Genomic DNA, 22,333 nt, shown 5'->3' with positions numbered 1-22,333 from the left:
GAGGGGAATGCTTTTGGGCTCTTTCCATTTAGGGTGACATTGATTGTTTTTCTAATGTTGAACCATCTCTGCACACCTGGTATGAATTCCATTGGTCGTAATGTATTGTTTTTTGATATGGTGTGGAGTTCTATTGGCTAGAATTTTGTTGAGGATTTTTACATCTATGTTCATGATGGATATTGGTCTGTTATTTTGTTTTTTTGTGGTGTATTTACCTGGTTTTGGTATCAGGGTTATGCTGGCTTCATAGAATGAGTTAAGGAGCAATCCTTCCTTTTCTATGCTCTGAAATACCTTGAATAGCACTGATGCTAACTGTTCTCTGAAGGTTCGGTAGAATTCTCCATTGAAGATTCCAGAGCCAGGGCTTTTTTTTTTTTTTTTTAATTGTTGTCGGGAATTTTTAAATTAGTGCTTCGATCTCTTTTTTTGTTATAGGTTTATTTAGTTGTTCTGTCTCTGTTTGTGTTAGTTTAGGCAGGTAGTGTGTTTCTAGAAATTTGTCCATTTCCTCTAGGTTTTCAAATTTATTGCAGTACAATTTTTCATACTATTCTTGTTATGATTCTTTTAATTTCAGTTGGACCTGTTGTGATATCACCTATCTCATTACTTATTCTGGTTATTTGCTTTCTCTCATATTTTTCTTTTTCAATTTGGTCAACGGATTATCAGTTTTGTTCTTTTTAAACAAGAAGCTTTTGATCTTGTTAGCTCTTTCAATTGTTTTTCTATTCTATATTTCACTTAATTCTGCTCTAATTTTCATTATTTGCTTTCTTCTGGTGCCCATGGGTTTCTTTTGCTGCTCTCTTTCTATTTGTTCTAGTTGTAAAGTTAATGTTTTCATTTTGGCCCTGTCTTCTTTTTTGGATGTGTGCATTTATTGCTATAAATTGACTTCTGAGCATTGTTTTTGCTGTGTGCCAAAGGTTCTGGTGGGATGTGTTTCCATTCTCATTGGATTCTGTGACTTTTTTATTCTGTCCTTGATTTCTTCTATAACCCAGTGGTATTTGAGCAAGGTGTTGTTCTGTTTCCATGTATCAATTTTTTTTTTCCCTTGCTTTTTCTGTTTTTGATTTCTACTTTCATGGCTTTATGGTCAGAAAGATGTTTTGTAATATTTCAGTGTACTGGGTTCTGTTAAGACTTGCTTTGTGGCCTAATATGTGGTCTATTCTAGAGAATGTTTCATATGCACTGGAAAAGAAAATATACTTGGCTACCGTTGGGTGGAGTGTTCTGAATATGCCTATGAGGTCAAGTTGGTTGACTGTGACATTTAGGTCTTCCATGTCTTTATTGAGCTTTTTTTCTGAGTGTCCTGTCCTTCATCAAAAGTGATGTGTTGATGTCTCCTGCTATTATTATGAAGCTGTCTATTTCTCTTTTCAGTGCTGTTAGAGTTTGTTTTATGTATTTGGAGCCCTGTCATTGGAAGCATAAATATTTATTATGGTTATGTCCTCCTGATGTATTGACCCTTTAATCATTATATAGTGTCTTTCCTTATCCTTAGTGGTGGATTTTGCTTTGTCAGAGATTAATATTATTTTGTCAGAGATTAATATTGCCACTCCTGCTCTTTTTTAGCTGTTGTTTGCTTGATATATTTTTTCCACCCTTTGAGTTTTAGTTTGTTTGTGTCTTTGAGTCTAAGGTGTGTCCCTTGTAGGCACCATATAGACAGGCCATGTTTTTTAATCCAGTCTGCCACTCTCTGTCTCTTTATTGTTGCATTTAGTCCATTTACATTCAGTGTAATTATTGATAGCTATGAGTTTAGTGCTGTCATTTTGATGTATTTGTGTGTGTGTGTTGTTGACAGTTTCTTTGTTTCACTTAATTTTTTGGGCAGAGTCATTTTTCTTTATGTATTTTCTTTTCATCTTTGTCATTGTTGTTGATTTATTATTTGCTGAATCTTTATTTTTTTTTTGGTCTTTATTTTGATGTGTAAGATTCTTAGTTTCCTTTGTGTTCACCTATAATATTTACCTCTATTTTTCTGAGTATAAACCAATCTTTTATTCCTTATTATTGCCTTGACTTCCTCTATATATGAAAATTCTGTGCATACTTTATTTAGTCACCCTTTTTTGTTTTAATGTTGTCATCTTTTTCATATTGTCTTCTGTGTTTCTCTATTTTAAGTGTTTTAGCTTTGACTTATTTTTGTGACTTCCCTATCTGGGTTGATATATGGCTGTTCTGTCCTGTGTTCTTGCCTTGGGTTGTTATCTGATGTTATTGATTTTCTAACTGGAGGACTCCCTTTAGTATTTCTTGTAATTTTGGTTTGGTTTTTAGAAATTCCCTTAACTTCTGTTTCACTGGAAATGCCCTAATTTCACCATCATATTTGAGAGAGTTTTGCTGGATATGCAATTCTTGTCCGGCAATTTTTCTTTCTTTAAATATTTTGGGTGGGTTTTAAGTCTTTATATATGTAATCCTGTTGCCTTCTTGCCTGCTTGGTTTCTGCTGAGTTGTCAGAGTTTAGGATTATTGACTCTTATGTGTAGATGACTTTTAGTTTATCCCTAGCTGCTCTGAAAATTCTCTCTTTATCTTTGGTTTTGGGATGTTTGATTATAATATGTCTTTGTGACTTTCTTTTGGGCTCTACTTTGTGTAGGGTTTGATGAGCTTCTTGGATAGGCATCTTGTCCTCTTTGATGGGGGAAGTTTTCCGTGAACAAATCTTCAACAATTATCTCTGTATTTTCTGTTGGCCGCCCCCCATTCTGGTAACTCATTCACTTGTAGGTTATTCCTCTTGATAGAGTTCCACATAATTCTTAGGGTTTCTTCATTAAAAAAAAGTCTTTTATCTGATTTTTCCTCAAATAATTTGGTGTCAAGTGCTTTATCTTCAGTCTCACGAATTATGGCTTCCGTTTTCTCAATTCTGCTTCCATGACTTTCTATTGAGTTGTCTAATTCTGAAATTTTATTGTTAATCTTTTGGATTTCTGTTTGCTCTCTCTCTATGGATTCTTGCAGCCTGTTAAATTTGTCATTATGTTCTTGTATAACCTTCTTAAGTTTCTGTGTTGTTTTGTCTGTGTGTTCCTTGCCTTTGTCTGCATTTTGCCTAATCTCCTTCCTGATCTCTGTATATTAATCTTTTGAATTCTACCTCCAGTAATCCCGAGAGGTTCTCTTCTTCCAGAAGGTTTCTTTGTTCTTTGTTTTGGTTGGTTGCTGAAGCCAGCATGTTCTGTCTTTTTATGTGATTTGAAATTGACTGTTGTCACCAAGCCATCAATAATTATTGTACTTGTTTTTTATTTTATGTTTGCTTTTTTTTTTAACTGTGTCCCAGCTTCTTGTTTTGTTTTGATATGATATGCCCAAACAGGCCAGTTGTATGAGCTACTTTGATTATTGACATTTTTGAATCCCTCACATCCTGTCACCAGATGGTTAGAGCTGTTACTAGGTACATGAGCCATGAGTCCATTTACTTTTCTTGTATAGATTCAGCTCAGGTGCTCCGGTCATCAGTCAGCAAGTGTGTGGTACAGGCTGTCACCTACAGTTCTAGATGGACAGGGGTGATTGGAGTAGGCACAGGTATCTGGCTGTAGTAGGGGGTCATGTGCTAAGCAAGGCAGGGGGATGATGCTACCCCTGAGTGCTTGGGTGGAAGAGGTGTTCCTGTCCCATACAGCACTTGCGTGGGTGGGTTTTGCAGCCAGCCTTTGGGCACTGAATGCTGTGGGCTGCAAGGACTGGGAGGCACCACTTTTTCTCAGACCCCTGTTGTGGGTGGCTAGGTAGAGTGGGTGAAACCACCAGTCCTCAGGTCCCTGAAGTGGGTAGCGGAGGACTCTACTTAATGGGCAGGGTGGTGTCTAATGTCACAAACCTGCCAGTCCCCTTAGCTGTTGCAGTTGAAAATAGGCTTCAGGTATACACCCTGTTGTACTGTGCTATTGAAGGGCTATGCTGTTGAAATGGGCCCACACAGGTCTAGGCAGGGGTGAAAGGTATTCAAAGTCCATGGGCCTCTTACTCCTGTGCCTAGGCAAAGGGCTCTGCCTGCTCTGAGTTCCCAGCTTAGGGGAGCTGGCAGATTATTTTTTACTGTTTGTTAAACTGGGAGAATTGCTCAGGGAGTGTCGTCCCTCTTCTGGCCCAGGGGGCACAGCAATCACTGAAGCCGGTTGGACTGGGACTGGAGCAGAGCAGAGCAGAGATGGGATGGGTAAGTGTAAGAGTTACTTCCCAAAGGCGGGAAGGTTTTTTTTTTTATTATTATCCTGTGTGGTAGATGAGACCTATGAACTTTTCTTTTGTAGATTCAGTGCCGCTTTCCCCTGACTCAAGGGACTTGTGCAGACTTTCAGCCACTCAGTTTCCCCTGGTGTGGAAAAGGCTTCCCAAGTGCTAGTGCTTGCCTCAGCCTGAGCATGTTGGCCAATCCAGCCTGTAGGGCACCTGCCAGCTCAGTTCTGTCAAATCCTTGCTGTGTCTGAACTGTATCTCCCTCCGCCTGCTGCTTTGTCTGACTCCTCAACTTTGTCTTTGATGTTCAGGGCTCCTAGATTTTCATACATAATAGATTCACTTGTTTATTCAGGTCTGTGTTGTAAGAGAGACAACAGGAAGCGTCTGACTACTCCACCATCTTGGCTCTGGCCTCCATTATGGGTAAAAAATTTTAACTCCATGAGACGATGTTAAAGACCTACATAACAGATGAATATCTCACCAATGGGAATAAAATCTTATTCTCAGCAAAATTATCATTGAAGTGTTAGAATAAAAAAAAAAAGAATCTCATGGAAAGAACTAAATAATGTATTTCAGCAAGAAGAGAAATATTTCTAAAAGGAATATTGCCAGAAAGTAATGTTGAGCAAAGAAATAGTAAAAGGTGTTGGTTAATCTAGAAAAGCACAGAATGAGAGGTAGTGAGAGTAGTAGTAGTAGAAGTGGCTGCAGTATTAGGAATTAAAATATATATATTTTTGTTTTTAAACTAAGAGAAATTAAAAATTCCAACAATACAGCAGTGGCTCTTAATGGGAGACTTTGGAGAGAAGATAAAGAATTTCTGAGGTAGGCAGAATAATGGACCCTCCCCAATATGCCCCACATCTTAATCCCTGAAACATATGAATGTGTCCCGCCACTTGTCAGTCAGTTTGTTGTGCTGTGGTGGCTTGCATATTGCTATGATGCTAGAAGCTATGCCACCAGTATTTCAAATACCAGCAGGTTTACCCATGGTGGACAGGTTTCAGTTGAGCTTTCAGACTAAGACAGATTGGGAAGAAGAATCTGATGATACACTTCTGAAAAAATTGCCCAGTGAAAATATTTTGGACAGCAGCAGAATATTGTCTGATGTGGTGCTGAAAGATGGGTCCCTCAGGTTGTAAGCCACTGAAAATATGACTAGGGAAGAGCTGCCACCTCAAAATAGAGTCAATCTTAATCATGTAGTTGGGGTCAAGCTTTTGGGGCCTTTATTTGCTGATGCAGCATGACTCAAAATGAGAAGGAACAGCTGCAAATATCCATTAATAATCAGAATGTGGAATGTACAAAGTACAAATCAAGAAAAATTGGAAGTTGTCAAAAGTGAAATGGAATGTTTGAAGATCTATATTCTAGGCATCGGTGAGCTGAAACAAACTGGTGTCAGCCATTTTAAATTGGACAATCTACTTCGCCTAGAATGACAAATTAAAGATGAGCAGTATCTCATACTCGACAAGAACATTTCAAGATTTATCCTGATGTACAACGCTGTCAGTGAGAGGATAAGATCCATACGCCTACAAAGAAGACCAGTTAACACCACTGTTATTCAAATTTACACACCAACCACTAATGCCAAAGATGAAGAAATAGAAGATTTTTTGCCAACTTCTGCATTCTGAAACTGATCAAACATACAATTGAAATGCATTGATAATTACTGATTATCGGAATGGGAAAGCTGGAAACAAAGAAGAAGGATAGGAAGTTGGGAAATATGGCCTTGGTGATAGAAATGACTCAGGAGATCGCATGATAGAGTTTTGCAAGACCAGTGACTTCTTCATTACAAATACCTTTTTCAACAATATAAACAGTGACTATAGACATGGGCTTCAAACGGAATACACAGGAATTAAATCCACTGTATTTGTGGACAGAGGTGATGCAGAAGCTCAATACCATCAGTCAGAACAAGGCCAGGGGCTGACTGCAGGACAGACGAAAATTAATTGCTCATATACAAATTGAAGTTGAAGCTGAAGAAAATTAAAACAAGTCCATGAGAGCCGGAGCACCACCTTGAGTATATCCTACTTCCATTTAGAGCTCAACCCAAGAATAGATTTGGAGCTTTGAACCCTTATGACCAAATGCCAGAAGAGTTGTGTGATGATATCAGGTGCCTAATACATGAAGAGAGCAAAAAGTTATTAAAAAGAAAGAAAAAAAAAAAATCAAAGAGATGCCAGAAGAGCCTCTGAAACTTGCTCTTGAACTTAGAGTAGCTAAAGCAAATGGAAGAAATGATGAACTAGAAGAGCTGACCAGATTTCGAAGGGCAGCTTGTGAAGACAAAGTACAACGAAACGTGCAAAGACCTGGAGTTAAAAAACCAGATGGGAAGAACACATTTGGTATTTTTCAAGCTAAAAGAATGGAAGAAAAACTTGAAGCCTCGGGCTGCAGCATAGAAAGAGTCTGTGAGCAAAATGAGCCCTGGTGGCACAGTGGTTATAAGTTCAATTGCTAGCCAAAAATGTCAGCAGTTCGAATCTGCCAGCTGTTCCTTGGAAGCCCTATAGGGCAGTTCAGCTCTGTAGTTTTTTTTTTTTATGAGTTGGAATCGACTCAACTGTAACTGGTTTTTCTTTCTTTCCTTTTTTTTTTTTTTTACAGAGACAACTGCACTATTGAGAGATTTCTTATGAATCAGACTCACAAAATGAATACTGGTTCAAAGTACCAAGGAACCACAGGTTACTACTTAGCTCCTACCAATCAAATACAAATTGATGTAATGTCTGTTCTGCCTGTTGTTCTGATAACTGTGAGTTTGGTTAATTCCACTGATCTATCTCACATTTTCTAATTTTTTCCTTTACTATGTACATATTCAGTCTTCTGTTCAGTCCATTAAAGGAATTCATCACTGATACTGTGCTTTTCATTTATAGTATTTCCATTTGACTCTATTAATAAAAAAACCCATTGCCATCGAGTTGATTCCAACTCATAGTGACCTCAAAGGACAGAGCAGAACTGCCCAGTAGGGTTTCCAAGAAGTACCTGGTGGATTTGAACTGCTGATCTTTTGGTTAGCAGCCATAACTCTTTACCACTATACCACCAGGGTTTCTTGTAAATGACTCTATTAATAGTTTCCATTTTTCTGTCAATTTTCCATGTATTCAAGTGTGTTGGTTACCCTTCTGCTACATCCTTTGACATAATAATCATAGTCATTTTAAAGGTCCTCTGATTACTCCAAATTTGGATCTCTCTGTTTTTGTTACTTGCTTTATGGTTAGCTTTTAATTGATTTCTTTATCTCTCACAATTCTTTATTGATTGTTAGGCATTGCTTAAAACAAATTAGTTACTGATATAATAATATTTATGGTTTAAGATGTTTTCGGTGAGCATCAATTCAATGCAGTTGTAATTCAGCTGGATTTGAATTTTGTTGTTACTATAGCTACATTCACTGTACCATTAGCTTCAAATTCCACCAGTGGAGTTCTCTCACTATATTGTTCTTTATGCAAGGCCTGGAGTTCCAGAAATTTTGTCTCAGTATTCCAGTTCCTCCTGCAGCTTTTAGCAGACCCTTCATAACTGTCACATAGATGCTTTCAAATTTGTCTCAGTACTCCTGTTCCTCTCTGAGCTTTTAGCAGACCCTGTATAACTGTCACATGGATGCTTTCTTTCTCCGTGCTCTTGTTCCTGTCCCAGTGATAGGCTGCTATTAATTGTTACTCAATGCAAGGCTTCTGGTGAAGGCATGAGTGTTTCTCTGAAATCTAGGTAACTTCTGCTGCAAACTCAAACCTTAGAATTCCCAATGTGCACACCCTGCCAAAGGGGCTCTCTCTTCTTTCTTGCCCTGTGATTAAGTGGAAAGTTGTTTATGATTACATGTGCATTTGCTTTGTATTTGGTGCTATTGGAAATTCTAAATTGTCAGGCTAGCACCTTCATGTTGTTGCTATGTTGCTGTTAGGTGCCATCCAGTCGGTTCTGACTCATAGTGACCCTATATACCACAGAACGAAACTCTGCCCGGTCCTTCCCCACGTTCACCATCGTTACGCTTGAGCCCATAGCTGCAGCCAGTGTCAGTCCATCTCATTGAGGGTTTTCCTCTTTTCTGCTGACCCTGTACTTTGCCAAACATGATGTCTTTCTCCAGGGACTGATCCCTCCTGACAACATGTCCAAAGTACGTAAGACGCAGTCTTGCCATCCTTGCTTCTAAGGAACCTTGCAGTTGCACTTCTCCCAAGACAGATCTGTTTGTTCTTTTGGCAGTCCATGATATATTCAGTGTTCTTCGCCAACACCACAATTCTAAGGCATCTATTCTTCTTTGGCCTTCCTTATTCATTGCCCAGCTTTCATATGATGCAATGGAAAATACCATGGCTTGGGTCAGGGGCACCTTAGTCTTCAAGGTGACATCTTTGCTTTTCAACACTTTAACGAGGTCCTTTGCAGCATATTTGCCCAATGCAATGCATCTTTTGATTTCTTGACTGCTGCTTCCGTGGGTGCTGATTGTGGATCCAAGTAAAATGAAATCCTTGACAACTTCAATCTTTTCTCCATTTATGATGATGTTGCTCATTGGTCCAGGTGTGAGGATTTTTGTTTTCTTTATGTTGAGGTGCAATCCATACTGAAGGCTGTGGTTTTTGATCTTCATCAGTAAGTGCTTCAAGTCCTCTTCACTTTCAGCAAACAAAGTTGTGTCATCTGGATAAATCAGGCTGTTAATGAGTCTTCCTCCAATCGTGAGGCCCCATTCTTCTTCATATAATCCAGCTTCTCAGATTATTTGCTCAGCATAGAGATTGAATAGGTATGGTGAAAGGGTACAACCCAGAAACACACCTTTCCTGACGTTAAACCACGCAGTACTCACTTGTACTGTCTGAACAACTGCCTTTTAATCTATATAAGGTTCCTCATAAACACAATTAAATGTTCTAGAATTCCAATTCTTCACAATGTTATCCATAATTTGTTATGATCCCCACAATCGAATGCCTTTGCATAGTTGATGAAACACACGTAAACATCCTTCTGGTATTCTCTGCTTTCAGCCAGGATCCAGCTGACATCAGCAATGATATCCCTGGTTCCATGTCCTCTTCCAAATCTGGCCTGAATTTCTGGCAGTTCTCTGTCAATATGCAGCTGCAGCTGTTTTTGAATCATCTTCAGCAAAATTTTGCTTGTGTGTGATATTAATGATATTGTTCAATAACTTCCACATTCTGTTGGATCACCTTTCCTGGGAATAGGCATAAATATGGATCTCTTCCAGTCACTTGGCCAGGAAGCTTTCTTCCATACTTCTTGGCATAGACAAGTGAACACCTCCAGCGCTGCATCCATTTATTGAAACATCTCAATTGATATTCTATCAATTCCTGGAGGCTTGTTTTTCACCAATGCCTTCAGAGCAGCTTGGACTTCTTCCTTCAGTACCATCGGGTCCTGACCATGTGCTACCTCTTGAAATGGTTGAACATCGACCAATTCTTTTCAGCATAATGCCTCTGTGTCTTCCTTCCATCCTCTTTTGATGCTTTCTGCATCATTTAGTATTTTCCCCATAGAATCCTTCACTAATGCAAGTCGAGACTTGAATTTTTTCTTCAGTTCTTTCAGCTTGAGAAACGCCGAGCATGTTCTTTCGTTTTGGTTTTCTAGCTCCAGCTCTTTAAACAAGTAACTATAATACTTTACTTTGTCTTGTCGAGCCAACCTTTGAAATCTTCTGTTCAGTTATTTTACTTTGTCATTTTTTCCTTTTGCTTTAGCTGCTCAATGATCAAGAGCAAGTTTCAAAGTCCCTTCTGACATCCGTTTTGGTCTTTTCTTTCTTGCCTGTCTTTTTAATGACCTCTTGCTTTCTTCATGTATGATGTCCTTGATGTCATTCCACAACTCATCTGGCCTTTGGTCATTAGTGTTCAATGAGTCAAATCTATTCTTGAGATGGTCTCTAAATTCAGATGGGATATACTCAGGGTCATACTTTGGCTCTCGTAGACTTGTTCTAATTTTCTTCAGTTTCAGCTTGAACTTGCACATGAGCAATTGATGGTCTGTTCCACAGTCGGCCCCTGGCCTGGTTCTGACTGATGGTATTGAGCTTTTCCATCATCTCTTTCCACAGAGGTAGTTGATTTGATTTCCTGTGTATTCCATCTGGCAAGGTCCATGTGTATGGTCGCCGTTTATGTTGGTAAAAAAAGGTATTTGCCATGAAGTTGTTGGTCTTGCAAAATTCAATCATGCAATCTCTGGCATCGTTTCTATAACCAAGGCCATATTTTCCACCTAACAACCCTTCTTCTTTGTTTCCAGTTTTTGAATTCCGATCATGAATAATTATCAATGCATCCTGATTGCATGTTCCATCAATTTCAGACTACAGAAGCTGATAAAAAATCTTCAATTTCTTTATCTGTGGCCTTAGAGGTTGGTGCTTAAATTTGAATAATAGTCATATTAACTGGTCTTCCTTGTAGACGTATGGATATTGTCCTATCATTGACAGCGTTGTACTTTAGGATAGATCTTGAAATGTTCTTTTTCATGATGAATGCAACACCATTCCTCTTCAAGTTGTCATTCCTGGCATTGTAGACCGTATGATTGTCCGATTGAACATGGCCAATACCAGTTCATTTCTGCTCACTAATGGGTAGGATACTGATGTTTATGCATTTCGTTTTTGATGATTTCCAATTTTCTTAGATTCATACTTCATACTGCGTTCTGATTATTAATGATGTTTGCAGCTGTTTCTTCTCTTTCAGTAGTGCCCCATCAGCAAATGAAGGTTCTGAAAGCTTTACTCAATCCACCTCATTAAGGTTGACTCTACTTTGGGGAGACAGCCCTTCTGCAGTTGTCTTTTGAGTGCCTTCCAACCTGGGGGGCTCATCTTCCAGCACCATATCAGTCAATGGTCCGCTGCTACTCATAAGGTTTTCACTGGCTAATTCTTTTCAGAAGTAGACTGATGAGTACTTCTTCCTACTCTGTCTTAATCTGGAGTTCAGCTGAAACCTGTTCTCCATGAGTGATCCTGCTAGTATCTGAATACTGGTGGCATAGCTTCCAGCATCAGAGCAGCACACAATCCCCCACAGTAGGACAAACTGACAGACACATGAGGGTAATGAATAAGATCAATTATAAATCAGCAAAAAATAAAAATAAAAAAAGAAAGAAAATTGCCTTTTTAAAATGGGCAAATATGTAAGAAGAAATTAAAAATGTTGAGATTCATTGAAAATAAGAGATCTGCAAATTAAAACTATGAGGTACTTTTCCATTTCTAAGATTGGCATGGAAAAACACATCTGAAGAGACAATGGGTTGGCAATGGTTTGTGGAAACAGGAAATCTCTCATATTTGCTATAACCCAACCAACCAGTGCCGTTGAGTCGATATTTGCTATAGAGAGTGCAAATCGGTACACTTATATAGGGTTAAGCACTTGGCTGCTAACCAAAATGTTGGTGGTTGGAACCTAGCATTGGCTCAACAGGAGGAAAGACCTGGTGATCTGCTTTCCTAAAGATTTCAGCCTAGGAAACCATGTGGGGCACAGTCCTCTAGGAATTGACTGCATGACTCCAACAACAACATGTATCAAAAACTTAAATGCTCAATGCTTTGATCCACATAGTTCACATTTTGAAATTTATGTTATAGATTTATTTACCCATGCCCCAAATGCCATATATATTAGCGTATTTGTCGCAGCATTGTTGTATGGCAAAAGATAGAAACAATCCTAAAGTCCCTCCTTAATGTACTGGTAATGTAAATCATGAGACATACTTACAATGAAAGACTCTGGAGTCACAAAAATGACTATACTAATATGAGAAAATCTCCAGGATTTATCATAACATGAAAAAAATGTAGAAAAATTATAGGGTTACTACCACTGAATTTAGAAAATAATGAATATATATATATATACATACATGTACATATATGTATGTATGAAATTATCTATCTCAGGAAAACTACTCAATAAAATGGTAGCCATGGTTACAACTGGAACCTTGACCTGAGTAGATGAAGTAAACTTTGCATCATATAGTCTTCAATGTCTTTTGCCTTTTTTGTCTTATGAATTTAATACATACTGTGAAATAGATAAATACAATTACTATAATTAATGAAATAATTCATGAAAAGGGAACATTTTCATGACAGTATGAAAGTACTTAATGCTACTAGAAGTGGCAGAAGACAGCTTGATGACAAGAATCTGCTCATTACAATAAGGAACTGGAAAGGACACGGCGTGTATCCTAACCTTGCTTCATTACGGCATTTTAATGAGTCCTTAATGTTCTAGTTCCTAATTTATTTTCAGATACAAAGTCATCTGGGCTGCTGATTACAATGGCCTCTAAATTCCAGTTCTACATTTGTAAAGTCGGTGAGTTAGAAGGTAAGTTTGTTTTCAGGGTCTACTCAACTTTTTAGGAATTCCTTCTAGCTGAAGGGTGCTTTAGACTGCTGTGGTTAGATTGAACTCCTTGTAATTTCACAAGCTAGATGTGTTATCTCTTGACTCTGGACCTCTTCACACAGCATGCAGACTTCTGAAAACAACCTTGCTTCCTCACCCTGTACCCTTTATTTGCTAAACTCTGTTTTGCCTTAAGGTCTCTTACTTCCTGACTTCCTGAGACTGGATAAGGTGTCCTCCTCCACACTGCTGTTTCACCATGATGTTGTTCCTACCATAGCACCTTTTATGTAATTGTAAGAATTGAAATGGCCTGTTTACAGCTGTCTTGATCTCAGGTACCTTATATTCATCATATCTTTAGCTCCTAGCACACAACCTGCCACATAAACTCCAGGTGTTGAAAATATGTTGGTTGAATAAATATGTGAGCTGCCATCTAATAGGACCTCAATATACCATGTGTTCGCTGTATTAACTGCTCTCTAGAGTTCTCAATATAAAGGACAGTTTCGGAACTTTGGCTCACAGGCCAATTATTATATTGAAAATAGTAAAGAAACGCCAGAATTATGAACCTCTCATTTCCAACATAGTTATATCATTTTAGGGGTCTTCTCCTAAAATAAAACCATGCATTTTATATGCCAATACATTTCTTTCCGAATGTGATACACACAGGCTGGTAGAGTGGTGGAATCTCTACATTGCCCAATGAACCATCAGGTAGTAACACTGTCGTCAGTCTTCATTTCTTGCACTCTTCTAAACCTTAAAGGCACAGCTCTGTGAGTTAATACTTGGTTTCCTTCCAGTTTCCCCAACCAAAGCCACTGGAATAGAAGCCTGGCCACTGAGCAAGTCCCCAAAGACCCATTGGGATCCCACAGATACACACTCCTCGTACTGCACAGCTGGGTGGTCTGGTAAAGGGGATCAGGGTTAGGGATAAGCCCTGCTTCCCTTCAAATCCCCGTACACACATGACCAGCACCTGCAATACACACAAACTCCTTATAACTGAGCTGCTTCATCTTTCAGGAGATATTTTTGTCAAGTAATACCCTAAGGTATAGGACACTTGGTTGTTCTTGTTGTTAGTTGCCATTGAGTCGATTTAGAGTCATGGCAACCCCATGTGTGCAGAGCAGAACTACTGTATAGGGTTTTCAAGGCTGTGATCTTTTGGAAGCAGGTTGCCATACCTGTCTTCTGAAAAGCCTCTGGGTGAGTTTGAACTACTAAACTTTCTTTTTTTTAGATTTTAATTTATGGTTTATCTGGCTTCATTTATTTATTTTTATTGTACTTTAGATGAAGGTTTACAGAACAAACTAGTTTCTCATCAAATAGTTAGTATACACATTGTTCTATGACACTGGGTAACAACGCCACGACATATCAACACTCTCCTTCTCAACACTGGGTACTGTATTACCAGCTTTCCTGTTCCCTCCTGCCTTCCAGGCTCTTTCTCAGGGCTCGTGCGCACCGTTAGTCTTGTTTTGCTCCATGGGCCTGTTCAATCTTTGGCTGAAGGGTGAACTTCGGGAGTGACCTTATTACTGAGCTGAAAGGGTGCCTGGGGGCCATACTGTCAGGATTTTTCCAGCCTCTGTCAGTCCAGCAAGTCTGAGCTTTCTTTTTGAGTAGAATTTTGTTCTACGTTTTTCTCCAGCCCTGTCCAGGACCCTCTGTTATGATTCCTGTCAGAGCAGTCCGTGATGGTAGCCAGGTACCATCTCATTGTTCTGGATGCAGTCTGGTGGAGGCCGTGGTAAATGTGGTCCATTAGTCCTTTGGACCAATCTTTCTCTTGTGTCTTTAGTTTTCTTCATTCTTCCTTGCTCCCAAAGTGGTGAGGCCAGTGGAGTATCCTAGATGCCCGCTCACAGGCTTTTAAGACCCCAGATGCTACTCAACAAAGTTGAACTACTAACTTTTCACTTAACCATTTGCCACTCAGGGACTCTGAGTCACCCAGGATGCTTGGTAGCTGCAGTTAGAGGACAATCCACAGTGGCAATAGGAATATGAAACAGTCAAAAAGAGAATATTTACATGAAATGATAGCAGTTTAGAGATCAGGAAGGGATCAAGAGTGAGGTGAAGGATGATAGAAGAGTAAAAAGATTCTTCACCCACTCTGAAGTTCAGCCATAGGTTGTCACATGTATTAATAAAGTGTATACGCATCCCAAGATTAGTCTTCAGGAAAAAAGGTCTCTCACATAATTGAACATTAATAAATAATTGTTGAATTGTTGAAGAAATAGGAGCTCTATTTCAAGCACTTTTCCAGCAATTTCATCAGAAGTTACTTTCACAACTATTCTTGCACATGGTATTTTGGTGCAGTAAGATAACAGCTGTCAGGAAATAAAGTTTCAGATTGTGTCCAAATGGACAGCAGAATCTGTACTTTCATGAGGAAGGTGTAGGTAAACTTTAGCTCATATAATTTCAAAATATTAATCAGAGACTGAGAAGAGTACAGAGAGCAAGAGGAGAAACAGGCAGAATCTGTGTCCTTGTCCAGTTTCATTCAGGTAAAAGTTGAATCTGTACCCCAATGTGGCCTCGAATTGGCACACTGACTCGTCATTTTATAATCTAAGCCTATTGTCCTGAAAGCTTGGGTAAGAATCTTAACTTTAGATCTTGCTTTAAATTGTCCAGTGATTTCATAATCAAATTCTGTTGGCTAACTGTAACATTAGTTAGGAATATCTAACTTAAAAATGATGGGGCTCTGTTTGGATGACTCTGTCATAGGTCAGTTCTGATGTAAGTCTAGTATCTAATTTTTTTTTTTTTAGTTTTCAGTATTACTGCTTTTTATTATCAGTATCTTTATAAATTGGGTCTTTATTTGTCTTTGGTGTCTGGAAACATTACATATAAACTTACAGATATATTTAAATACACAAAAATTTAACAATGAAGAAAAATTGGATGACATTGGCATTTCATCAGTTGCCATAATAACTCCACTTGTGAAAGGCTCTGGAACAACTGAATTATCCCTGGAAATGGGGATGGTGTTTCCAATCAGAAAATTAGAGTTGTCTCTATGGTCCTTTTCCTTTTTTCTTCACGTATTTCATGATAACATTCCACTGCTTCCTGAATATGCCTGTCAGACTTAGCTATGGGATGAGGATTTGGGTCCATCCTTTCAAGCCACTGAAGCCCCTGATTTTGTTTAGAAAAAGTTCCAGCTAATCATTTCACTATAAATTTTTTGGCAACTTCTCTCCTTCCTCTTCCTCGTTATTTCTTTCTTCTTCAGCATTTCTTTCCTCTTCAAAATCCATTAAGTTCTGATCTGTCAGTTCCCTTTCTTTGTGATCTATGAAGTATTCCACATCAGTGACATTGATTTCAAAATTAGCTCTCTTGCTGTATGGATGTTTTTTCCACCGATCTCTCCCATCATATTATCCTGATCAAATTCTTGGAGTGTGTTCACATAACTCAGCAATTTTTTTCCAAATCCCCTGCATGCATTTCTCCGTAAACTCCTCCCTGGAAGATGCAAAGTTTCAGATACACTGATGGTCATAAGTGCAGTATGTCATAACTCGAATTCACCATAAGTCAGAGACTAGCTGTACATTTATTTTCTTTCAATTTATTTTTGAAACAAATCATTTATAAATAAAAGCCCCAAGTCAGCTTTTACTTGGTATAAGGACTTCTGCCAGAGATTTTTTTTAAAACTTTTTAATTGAAGTGTATGTTGTTGTGTGCTGTGGAGTTGATTTCAACTGATAGCGACCCTAAAGGACAGAGTATAACTGCCTGGTAGGGTTTCCTAGGCTGTAATCTTTATGGAAGCAGATCTCCAGGTCTTTTCTTCTGCAGAATGACTGATGGATTCAAACCGCTTACCTTTCAATTAGCATTTGAGGGCTTAACCATTGTGCCACCAGGGCTCGTATAAATATAGGAACTGAAAAATGCTCAGCACACAAGTGTACAATGTCACAGAATTCCACAGAATGCTATCACCAATGCCGCAGAAACTTTCTTGTGTCTCTTCCAATCAGTAACCCTCTCTTCTGCTTGAAGATAATCACTCTTTTGACATTTATCATCAAAGTTAGATTTGACTGTGAACTTTAAAAAAATTGAATTAAACAGTATATAGTCTATAACTTCCAGTTCATTTTGCTCCACATTATGGCTGTGTTATATGTTGTATTGTTTGGTGTAAATGTAGTTTGGTCATGTTAATTGCTGTAAAACATTCCATTGTACAAATATAGCACAATTTATTTGGCAACCATACTGGGACAATCTGGCTTTTATACTGGGACATTTGGGATAATTACCACTTGGAAACCCTTTGGATATTAATAAATTTAAGAAAAGCAGGGCTATATCCAGAAACCAAAGCTGGCTTAAGATGAGCCATCCTGAGGAGGTAGGAGAGCTGTGAGGATGGTGTTGGGGATCTCCTTGGGCACTCTATGTGAGTGGCAGCAAGATAAATAGCTCGTGGGAAGATAACTAGCACAGGTCAGTCTGGAACTTCTGGCTGATCTGACTCCAGTGAAGTGGACCTTGGTACGCCCCTTCTTTCCTCTAGAAAACAGGGAATTGATTATACCACATGATCTCATCGATTGTTTAAAGTTCTACTAGTTCCAGAGAGGCTGATTACTTAGTTGACATTGATCTCTCTCCAGTATCCCACCTTGCAACTAAATTCCCACAGCTGAGCTACATGGTCGAGGACCAGGTTCTCAGGACTCATTCTCATCCGAAGCAAGAGAGTTCACCCAGTCAAGACCAACATTCTGAGGTTTGAATTTACCTTCGTCCACGTTTAAGAGTTCCTCTCCAGGAAACATACCTAATACCTATTCCCTTCTAAGAACACAGTCCACTCCTTTAAGCCAGCTGTCTCCTACCACCTCCCTCTCAGGTGAAGTCCTGATTGCATTGGCTGGGCTCCCCAAGGCTCTTGAACTGATTCAGACTCTGTTTCACACTGTTTCTGACACACCACTAGGTTCTCTACCACTTCACCTTGGTCCTTTGCCTTTCGCTTGTGTTGACAAAGCCAGGAGGCCCTTTGGCAGATGTTTGGAGTTTTTTGTTAACATTGGTAGCCCCTAGCTGTTAAAACTCTGAAGAGTCAGAGATTCCAATAAAAAAAAATTTTTTTTTTTTTGAAGAAAGTCACTTTATTCTAATTAATTCACAAACAATAACATCACAACAGCTAGTTTAAGGAGGCCACGGGAACATTTGCCCAGCCCCAAACTTGACATCATCTCAGTACAATAAGAACACCCTCATCCATGATGATTCTGAAGCAAAGAAGCTGTTCGTGATGGGGGAGAGGTTTAACTGGTGCTTGTATACTTTATATTGTCACTAACAACTACAGTCCTTATGCCAAATTAACTTGGGCATAACAGCAGATTTTCCATTTCTTCTCTTTGAACTTCTTGATTATGCTAATCTATTTGCAAATCTGCACTGCTTCAACACCTAGCTGAAACCCTCACAAAGGTTGAGGTCAATCTGGTTCTGTGCACACTCCAAAAACTGTTTCATCTCATAGTGGCAACGGCCAAACTGCTGCTTCTGGTATGCTGGTTGGGCTGTCTGAGGCTCCTGGCAAGTGATGTCAGCCCTTGAGGGCTCAGCTTTATTTACTCCACTGAAGCCTGCAGTGATGGCATGGTCCAGCCTGTGCTGGACAGCAGAGCCCAGAAAGACATGGTCGGCATGGTTGCCATCTGGGTCACCAGACCTGGCTGCTGAGGGTGCAGCAGCAGGTGAGCCAATAGCGGATGGCAGGGCTGGCCTGGAGGTGGCTGTCATCTGACTCACCTGGCTGGCAGGAGGGGCCCCTTCAGGAAGTGCAACACTGGCTTCCATGCAGCGTTGTAACTCCAAGGCAGACTGGCTTCTAAATGTGCGAAAAGCTGAGGAGACAGCCCCCAGTCTCAAAAACTTGAAAACAGGTTTTTAGTTACATGAAAAAGAAAAGCCATGGATTAAATTCTGTCAGACATTTAACAGCAAAGAGGTACAAAATAGTCATACAACTTGTTTGTAACCTATGGAGGTCTCTCCTCTGAAGCAATGCACACTCGAAGGTGAAGGTGCTGAGGTTCTGTGCCTGGCCTTGAATTCAGACCATATTCTGAAATCCTCTGGGTAGCGAAGTTAAGCAGGGCAATGGATTCACAGCTTGGAACATACACAACTGATGTAGGCCTCAGGCTTACCAAGAGTCTTTTTTTTTTTTTCCTAAGCAATCACCTGTCTTAAACACCAGTGACTTCATTATTTCTACCACCCCTTATGGCAGTTGACAAAGACTCTGGTGTTGATTCAGAGAACAAAATTCCCTCTTAAGGGGATCATCCCACATTGGGCAATTCATACGCTTATCGTTTAGAATGTAAATTGAAGTCAATTTGTAAACACATCGTTCTGATTATTCCGAATTATTTTCAGGTAGTTACACACAGACAACATAATAACTTGCCGTTCTCAACCTGCTATTGCCATAACTTGATTTGGTCACTGGGATAAAAATACCTGCAGCTCCATCATTTCCCCACTTCCTCTCTGTCATGGATTGAATTATATTCCCCCCAAAATATGGGACAACTTGGCTAGACCATGATTCCCAGTATTGTGCGGTTGCCCTCCATTTTGTGATCTTTTTCCTTTGTTAAAAAAAAAAAAAAATTTTTTTTTGTAAATCCTAATCTCTGCCTGTGGCTAATGAGAGAAGATTAGTTTACGTTAAAGAAGATCAGGGTGGGGTGCAACACCCTTACTCAAGTCACAGCCCTGATTCTATGTAAGGGGAGTTTCTCTGGGGAATGACCTTTATCTTAAAAGAGATAAAAGGAGAGAGATGTAAGCAGAGAGAGACAGAAGGACCTCATACAACCAAGAAAGAAGAGCTGGGAGCACAGCATGTCCTTTGGACCCAGGGTCTGTACTCTGAGAAACTCCTAGAACAGGGAAAGATTGATGACAAAGACCTTCACCCAGAGCCTACAGAGAGAGAAAGCCTTCCGCTGGAGCTGGTGCACTGAAATCAGACTTCTACCATCCTAAACAGTGAGAGAATAAATTTCTGTTTGTTAAAGTCATCCACTTCTGGCATTTCTGCTATAGCCACAGTAGGTAACTAAGATGCTGTCCAAAACCAGTGAACCAATAAAACCCCTCATTCCAAGCAGCTTTTTCTCTCTACTTCATCTTGTAAATAAATCACAAGCTTATTAAACTAAATGAATTCTCCTAAAAATGAAAATTGCATCAATGTGATGTTTGTGGCTGTGATTATAAAAAATGCAATCATTTAGAAGTTATCTAATCAGAAAGATATTTTTTTAAAAAATCACTTATAATCCTGTCAGTGAGATAGAAATACTGCTAATCTTTTTGGCTGGGGGGTGTATACTTGTAGGGTTTTATCTAACTAAACATATACATGTGTACGTCTTTCTCATAACTGTAATCATAATACGTATAATATACAAACACTGAATGAAATGTCTTCTTGACTAACATTTACTGAGTTATCTAAAGCCATTAAAATTAGATTTCCTAGAAAAAAAGGTGTCATTTGAGGTTGTCATAAATTTTTTTTCTACTTATAACTGTTGCTCTTGTACACAAATCACTGGTGTACAAATTCCTGGAACTGGATTTGCTGGATCACAGGATATGTGTGTCTTTAGTCGTTACAGATAATATCAAACACATTTTCAAAATTTTGTGTAATTTATATTCTTATTAGTAGTAATTGAGAATTTTCAACAACCTTAAAAAATTTGCTAGTGGAGGACTTTTCAACTTTTGCTGATCTGGCTACTGTATAAAACCCAAAATTAAAGCAGTTGCTGTCCAGTCAGTTCCAACTCATGGCAATCGCATCTGTGCCGGAGTAGAACTGTGCTCCGCAGGACTTGCCATGGCTGATCTTTTGGAGGTAAATTGCCAAGCCTTTCTTCCAAGGTGCCTCTGGGTGGACTCAAACCTCCAATGTTTCAGTTAGCAGCCTAGCACTTAACTGCGCCAGTTTGCCTCACTATAAGGGACGTGGAGCACCCTTTCAAATATGTCTTTGCCATTTATGTTTCCTAGTTTGTGAAGTCTTTGTTTTCCTGCTGGATGGTTTCCTTCAGTTGTTATTGATTTTCAGAGAATTCTTCATGATCTGTCCCTGAAGACCTTGTAGCCATTTTTTTTTTTTTTTCCTAACACCTCACTTCCTCTTAGCACAGCTAGGGATTGACACTCAGTCCACTAAACTCTCAGGAGTTTCTGTCTCTGTCTTTTTCTCTTTGTTTCTCTCTTCCTTCCTCTTTCCATCCCTCCCTTCTGCTCTTTCTCCTTATTTCTCTTTTTCCCTTGAATTTTTCCTGTCTCCTTCTTTCCTTTCTCCATTTCCCCTTCTTTTATGAACAAGCCAATCTTCCCCTTGGCTTCTAAGCAAACATTTTGTCTTTATTTTTATTTTAGGGGAGTTTGTGACCATCAGGAAGAGGGGACACTTTTCCTTGCATGACCCAAATAAATTCATAGTGATTTTTTGTTGAGGGATTACAGTTCAGAACTTCAGGAGACAGATTTCAACAACATCCTTTGATTTTCTACTAAAGATAACATCAAGTCATAACCAGATAATTTCCCAGGACTCTGCTGAGGAAATCCCTGACCTCAAGGTGTTTTAAAATTTCTGACTTGTGACTCTACCACCCCACCTGAAGAACAGAAAGAAAGAGATTCATTCCAGGTCTAAGTCCCTGAGCAGGACCAGGTCACTACTTCTGGTTTCTTGGCAGTGATTTGCTTTGTTTTTTTTTTTATACCTCTGTTGACTAAGAGTGATGACCTTCAATTACACCTTGTACTTCCTCATTGGAGCCCTGGAGTTGGGCTTACTCTGTATTAATTAACAAATATGAAAAATTATCATGATGTAGAAGAGTGCAAAGGAGCCCTGGTGTTTAAGTGCTTGACTGTTTACCAAAAGGTGGGTGGTTTGAACCCACCAGCCATTTCATAGGAGAAAAATGTGGCAATCTGCTTTTGTAAAGATTTATGGGGCAGTTCTACTCTGTCCCATAGGGATACTATGAGTCAGAATCCACTCGAGGGCAATGGTCAATGGGTTTAGAAGAGTGCAAACCAGTCCATCCTTTTATATTCATTCACACCCGGGAGAAAACACGGGACGGGGAGATTGAATGGCCTGGGTCATGCTAAACCATGATCCTCTAGCTGTTTCATCACTACCATTTCTAGACTCAGTTGAAGGAAGCATTACGTATGACAGATGGTCAAAATTTTAGGCTTTTTTACAGGATATATCATCCACAGGTTCTTGGGCATAGCCCTCTAATCCTATCTCCCTGTGGGTTTAAACCACTGGAAAGAAAATCCAGCAAGTCTGAAGGGTCTTTTCTTTTTTCCCCTCTGTTATATCCCCCTCCTAAAGCAATGGAAACAGAACCCATCATTTTCTTGAAGAGGAGAGAGGAAAATACAGGGAGAATGGGAAGGAGGATCAAATCCAACAGATGACTCACTCAAGGGATAATGAA

At 39.3% G+C, this 22,333-nt stretch overlaps 1 protein-coding gene across 1 annotated transcript; it reads right to left on the bottom strand.

The window, feature by feature from the left end:
* Positions 1-18,242: 18,242 nt before the first annotated feature.
* LOC100661913 (coiled-coil-helix-coiled-coil-helix domain-containing protein 2-like) lies at positions 18,243-18,635 on the bottom strand. Its single transcript, XM_064279963.1, has one exon. It carries the CDS (start codon positions 18,633-18,635, stop codon positions 18,243-18,245), a length of 393 nt encoding a protein of 130 aa, XP_064136033.1.
* Between the last annotated feature and the right edge of the window lie 3,698 nt (positions 18,636-22,333).

The sequence above is a fragment of the Loxodonta africana genome, chromosome 3 (assembly GCF_030014295.1).
Source record: "Loxodonta africana isolate mLoxAfr1 chromosome 3, mLoxAfr1.hap2, whole genome shotgun sequence".
NCBI classification, from domain to species: Eukaryota; Metazoa; Chordata; class Mammalia; order Proboscidea; family Elephantidae; genus Loxodonta; species Loxodonta africana.
Note: the sequence above shows the minus strand (reverse complement) of the source record. Positions and strands in the feature narration are given on the sequence as shown.

Coding starts and splice junctions, on each gene's coding strand:
- LOC100661913 (XM_064279963.1), bottom strand. CDS start 18,635: ATGGAAGCCAGTGTTGCACTTCCTGAAGGGGCCCCTCCTGCCAGCCAG.